This window comes from Clarias gariepinus, chromosome 8 (genome assembly GCF_024256425.1).
Source record: "Clarias gariepinus isolate MV-2021 ecotype Netherlands chromosome 8, CGAR_prim_01v2, whole genome shotgun sequence".
NCBI lineage: Eukaryota > Metazoa > Chordata > Actinopteri > Siluriformes > Clariidae > Clarias > Clarias gariepinus.
In genome coordinates this window covers 33,229,001-33,235,000 of record NC_071107.1, presented here as the reverse complement: position 1 = coordinate 33,235,000, position 6,000 = coordinate 33,229,001, and the positions used below count along the sequence as shown (strand labels likewise).

The window sequence follows — 6,000 nt, the reverse complement described above, 5'->3', positions numbered from 1 at the left end:
GGCCATGAAGATTGTGGTTTAATAACTGCTTCCCGGCACCACACACACACACACCCACACACACGCTCTACCCTATTAGTGTTGCTTGTTTTCTGGGGTTGTGGTCCACCACACACTGAATATTTCACTTGAATTATGTAGGAGGCAAACTGTCCGAGGCCACACGAACTCTACCTGTGATTCTTTATTGATGAATTGAAGTCTTTTTAAACTGACTGTGTGCAGGTGTAATAGTGTTTGTGTGTCTCTGTTGTCTAGGTAACAGCGGCGGTCAGTTCAGTATAGACCTCCTGTCTGGCCTGATCACTCGAGGACAGCGGGCTCTGGACAGGGAGACGAGCAGCTCTCACCTGCTGGAGGTGGAGGCGTACAACAGTGACCAGGGCAGCATGCGCAGCTCCGTCAGGGTGTGTGTCTATGCACACATGTAGAGACTTGAGCTATGCGCTTTATATCCAGTGCTTTCCAAAACTATTTATAACCCTTGAACCTTTTCACTTTTTGTCACATTACAAGCACAAGCGTTAATGTATAATATTGGGATGTTTATGATGGACCAATGCAAAGTGGCACATCATTGTGAAATGATAAAAAAAAAAAGTCTGAGTCTCTACCAGCTTTGCACATCTAAATTTTCGCCCATGCTTCTTTGCAAAATTGCTCAGTCACATTGCATGGAGAGCATCTGTAAGGGTTTTACCACAGATTCTCAATTGGACATGGGTGTGGACTGGGCCATTCTAACACATGAATATGCTTAGATCTAAACCGTTCCACTGTAGCTCTGGCTGTATGTTTAGGGTTGTTGGAAGGTGAAGCTCCGCTCTAGTCTCTCTGTATTTGGCTTCCTCCATTTTTTCTAATCTTTGTATCAACTCTGACCAGCTTCCTTGTTCTTGCTAAAGAAAAGCATCCTCACAACATGATGCTGCCACCACCATGCACTTTGCCCGGTTTGTCAGTTATGGTGGACGGCCATGTCTTGGTAGGTTTGCAGTTGTGCCATTCTCTTTCCTTTTTTGGATGATGGATTGAGCAGTGCTCCGTGAGATGTTCAAACTCTATATAGACTATATATCATATATATATATATATATATATATATATAACATTTTCAGATTAACTATATTTAGAGAGAGATATCCCCTACGCCATGCTCTAAAAAACTAATGTTAAGTCTTCGGAAGGTCAAAGGAAGTTTGACCCCTTCTGTCTCCCTTAGGTGATTGTGTATGTGGAGGATGTGAATGATGAGCGTCCCGTGTTCACCCAACAACAGTACAACAGACTTGGCCTGAGAGAAACAGCTGGAATCGGCACCTCTGTGATCGTTGTACGAGCCGCTGACCCAGACACAGGTGCGTAGAGTGTTTTCCTTTCCCGAAGTTATACTGTAGAATTGTGTTTATACAGCCGATTAAATGTGATTTAAATCTCAATGTAGTTCTTGATTCCCAGCTGATCCCAAGCACACCTTTAAGCTGTTTGGATTTTGTTGTATTGGAATTCAATATTTTCTCCATTTAAACAGATCCATGTCTGCAAAACGCTCTAACAGCCCTTGCAACGTGCCTTGCACTAGAGATGAGTAATTAGTTAACATGCCCACTGTGGCATTAATGGTTTCCTGGTGATGCCACATTGTTTTGAGTTGATAGCATAGTAAAAATGCATCCTTTCATCTGCGTATTCCCAGCAGATCATGTAGGATGTCAAAAAGAGCTACTTATTGGCAAGAAAGGCAGTGCTTACAATGGGCTTGTCGTCTTGGTTTGATTCGTGTTTTTTCCTCTTTTCCAGCCTATTTTTGAGAACATGGCAACTTGCATGTTATGTTTTTTTTTTTCCATTATTGCCAGTGACGCACAACTCCTAGGACATCTGTAATGACTTCCCTGTCTCACTTCCCTGTCTTAGAAAATCTGGTGTGTTATTGATATTAGCTGAAGAGTTGCGTATGTTATTTGGCTGTCAGATAAACATTTTTCGAGGCAACGCACAACCGAGGTAGAATACAATCCATGTTCAGGGTCGGTAAAAGAGCTGACAGTCACGCAGCGCTGCGGAACCTCTGCACAAGCTGACCAGACACAAGTGTGAAGTAGCTGTAGGAAAAAAACAGTCACAAGTAAAAACTGTGGTCAGAATACATGCTGTTCGTCAGTCATGCAGAAGTCCAACTATCGCACAATGACCGAAAAACATTTGCTTTTTTAAATTCTTCATGATTCAAACAATGCAAACGCACCCTACATTAAAGCTAGACGTCTGAACCAGTCGTCCTCCTGCCTACCAAGTTAATGATGGCTGATGTAATATTGCTGTGGTTTTCACACTTCTGATTAACGCACCATTAATACACCAGCCTAAATCATCACTAATAAAAAAGTGTTAAATTAAAAAATAGTGCTCCCACGTTAATCATGGCTCTACAGACAATCAGGGGCGTCTGTGAGCTCACACAAGTGAAAGGAGTGAATAGCGCTGTCCTCTGAGTGTGTTACGCCACCCCCAACGGTACGTGAGTGAGCAGTTTGAAAAGATGCGGTCGGTTGGCGTCATGTAGTTCGGAGAAAACACATGATAGTTTTCAGCCCTCTCGACCGAGTCGTAGTAGTAACTTAATGTGGGAGCCCCCTAGTGACGGGGAGGAATTGGACACGACTAAATTATTGAGAAAAATTGGGGGGGGGAAAAAAAGTCTTGATTAGAAAACTTTGAAAACTATTAAATATATTATTGAAATGGGATAAATTATGGCGTACTGTAACAGTGACTCCTCCCAGGAAGAGCCTTCCACTAAAACAAAAACTGCATAACAATAATAATGTATATTCCTGTATATATATATATATATATATATATATATATATATATATATATATATATATATATATAAATTAATCATAGACTTTATAAAAAGAACTTAATAAACCCTCTGTGACATTTCCCGTAGGTTTCCTGAAAAACAGTTTTGAAGGCCAAATGTGCAACCTCAGGTCGTCGCCATCTTGGCAGGAGCTGATCTCCATTAAATCCCATTTAATTTATAAACGGGCATATGGGTGGAATGAACAGAGCCTGGCTGTCGGTTGGAACATGTCTACTTTGTCAATTTCCACAGGCTAGCTAGCTTTGCTTTAGCTTAGCTAAAATGCTATGATGGCTAACGTTAATTTACATGCTAACATCTTTTTGCGTTTAACTTAACTCTGTCATCCATAACAACACATATTGTAGTCGCATGTCAGCTGCTACATTTCTAGTTTTAAGTTAAACTACAGTGATTCCGCTTAGCTGGTTATGGTAATGGTAACTGTCTCTTTATCTCTGCATCCTGTGTGTAGGGGACGGAGGTGCTGTATCCTATGCGCTCATCTCTGGTTCTGACCGTAAATTCGAGGTGGACATCAGTACAGGACTAGTGACCACTGTGGATTATCTCGACTATGAGACCAAGACCAGCTACCTGATGAATGTGTCAGCAACAGACCAAGCTCCTCCCTTTAACCGGGCCTTCTGTACTGTATACGTCACTCTGCTGAATGAGCTGGACGAGGCTGTGTCCTTCATGATGGCCGGGTATGAAGCATCCCTGAGGGAAAATATCGCCACGGGAACAGAAGTGATCCAAGTTAGAGCTCAGTCAGCTGATAACCTGAATCAGCTGACGTATCGCTTCGACCCCGATACGTCGCCCGCTGCTCTCGCGCTGTTCAAGATAGATGCTGTCACGGTGAGAAACTTTAACCAAGGAACCACTTCTTAATTTTAAATATGTTACAGAAGTATTTGCTTTATTTTGAGCCCATGTAAAATAGAAGTGACCTCCATGTCCATTCCAAGGGATGGTTTGGCTGCATGTGACATCCATTGTTAAGCAGCAGACAAACATGATGCACAGTTTAACATGTTAAAATCTGTGAAATACGTGTGTGTGTGTGTGTGTGTGTGTGTGTCTCACAGGGTCGAATCACTGTGACTGGTCTGATAGACCGAGAGAAGGGCGACTCTTATACTCTTACGGTGGTTGCTGATGACGGAGGCCCTAAAAGAGGATCCACTGTGGTAAACTTTTGTAATCTGAATTTAACAAAATGCTGCCATAAAGTATTAAAATATACATATATACATGTATAACCTAAATGCTTTCTCATTATTTTTTCTCCCAACTACTCTCCATTTGTAGAAGGTAAGAAATGGTTTATTACGTATGGACTGTTTGTTTCAGCCTGCACATACTGTAAATCTGAAATCATTTTTGTAACTATTACAAAATCTTTGTTTATCACGTTTTTGTTTTTGATTTTTTTGACAGGTGTCTATCACCATTCTTGACGAGAATGACAACAGCCCCGAGTTTGACCTCACGTCAGACTTATCGGTTTACGTTCCAGAAGATACGCCGAACGGACAGAGAGTGGCCATGGTGACAGCACGGGATAAAGACGCCGGGAGGAACGGACTGGTGAGAGACAAAAAGTGTGGTATCAGTCCTAGTAGGACCTAAGATAACAACTAATCAGGGATAAAGCCACGCTTGGACTTATTTAGACATGGAGTCATCTGTTTTTTTCAAAAGACTTGTTGATTCTGCTGTTTCTCATGCCTTTTTATTCTCTCCTCTCAGGTAAACTTCACGCTGGTTGCAGGAAACATGAGGGATATATTTGAGATCCGAACCATCAACAACACCTTCGGAGACATCTATGTAAACGCTCCTCTCGATCGAGAAGCAGTGGACCGATATCTGCTTAAGGTGAGAACGAATCACGTCGGAGATCCACAACACACACGCCTCATTCATGACACACGCCTTGTTACTGTTACTGGGGTGCACGCTGACGAGGAAAGCAACAGAGGCGTCAACTTGCACTTGATTTATAGATAGAGGTTTGTTACCGGCAGACATTTGGCAAACATACTAACCCTTCACATTCTCACCTTCACATTGCGAAAGGCTTTACACCAATACACCAGTGTTCCTATGGTTGATTTTAATCTTGTATAATTTCTCTTTGTTTTAATAACTTTTAAACATTTACATGTACTGAAACCTACAGTTTATTAGTTACAAGTCTCATGTTGTTCATGATCATTTGGAAATACTTAGCATGACCGAATTTATAGTTATTGTAAATGAGGGGCACTTAACATGCAGAATTAAATTTTTTTACAGGATGTGTGTTACTGTTGCCAAATTATTATTTAAAACAATCATTTCAGAGCACATTTAGTGTTATAGGGGTGATATGATGTCACCTGACACTAACCAGAGTTACAGCTACCGCCCCAAATTGTATTATATTTCTATGACATCATATCTTAAAGTGTTTAATAAAGCAATATCACACACGAATTAGTGCTGTTGTGCTGTATATCATCACTGATGTTCAGCACAATGGCATGACCTCAGGTGTGATATTACTTTTCTATAAGAGTTCCATAAACACCATTTTATTAACAGATTATGGGTTGTTTGTTTATTTAGCCAGTTGTTTTGCTCCTCAAACACATATCCTTCCACATCTGGTAGAACTAACTAACCACGACTGGTGGAGCGGGCAACCGCCAGATAGTGTCATTAACAAGGGTAAAAGTGGTTTTAAATTCTTACTAAAGTTGAGGAGAATACACCATAGGAGTGGTTTACAGTCCTGTTTTTCTTGTTTTTTTAAACTTATTCCACTTTAGAATATCAGCTACATTAACCAAGTTAAATCCCAAATAGCGTTAAATGGAAAGGCACTAAGTAGGGTGCATAATGTAGTGCACATGATAATGTGTTAGGTATTTGAGATTCAACCTCGCCGTAAAGGCTGGTTAACTTTGTGTTACCCGTGAACCAAACAACTCGGACAGTTCAGAAGCAAATTGGAACAACTTAGAAGCAATTATTAAGCAGACAAAGTGTTGTTTAAGATGACATGACGTTATTAGATGTGCTTACTTTTTGAAAGTGCTTCTGTTCTCACTGGTTCTGAGTGCGGGTTTCGGCAG

General features: G+C 41.0%; 1 protein-coding gene across 2 annotated transcripts in view; it reads left to right on the top strand.

Annotated features, from left to right (window-relative positions):
• The window catches only part of cdh23 (cadherin-related 23), a 253,324-nt gene that overhangs the window by 202,058 nt on the left and 45,266 nt on the right, over positions 1-6,000 (top strand). The window contains exons 29-35 of one of the 2 annotated variants that reach the window (XM_053501261.1): positions 259-407; positions 1,223-1,358; positions 3,348-3,736; positions 3,967-4,068; positions 4,190-4,192; positions 4,319-4,468; positions 4,631-4,759. In XM_053501261.1, coding sequence (XP_053357236.1) covers positions 259-407; positions 1,223-1,358; positions 3,348-3,736; positions 3,967-4,068; positions 4,190-4,192; positions 4,319-4,468; positions 4,631-4,759 — 1,058 coding nt within the window. Of the gene's footprint in view, positions 1-258; positions 408-1,222; positions 1,359-3,347; positions 3,737-3,966; positions 4,069-4,189; positions 4,193-4,318; positions 4,469-4,630; positions 4,760-6,000 lie in introns of those variants that run through there. The other variant, XM_053501262.1, reaches the window with a different exon arrangement.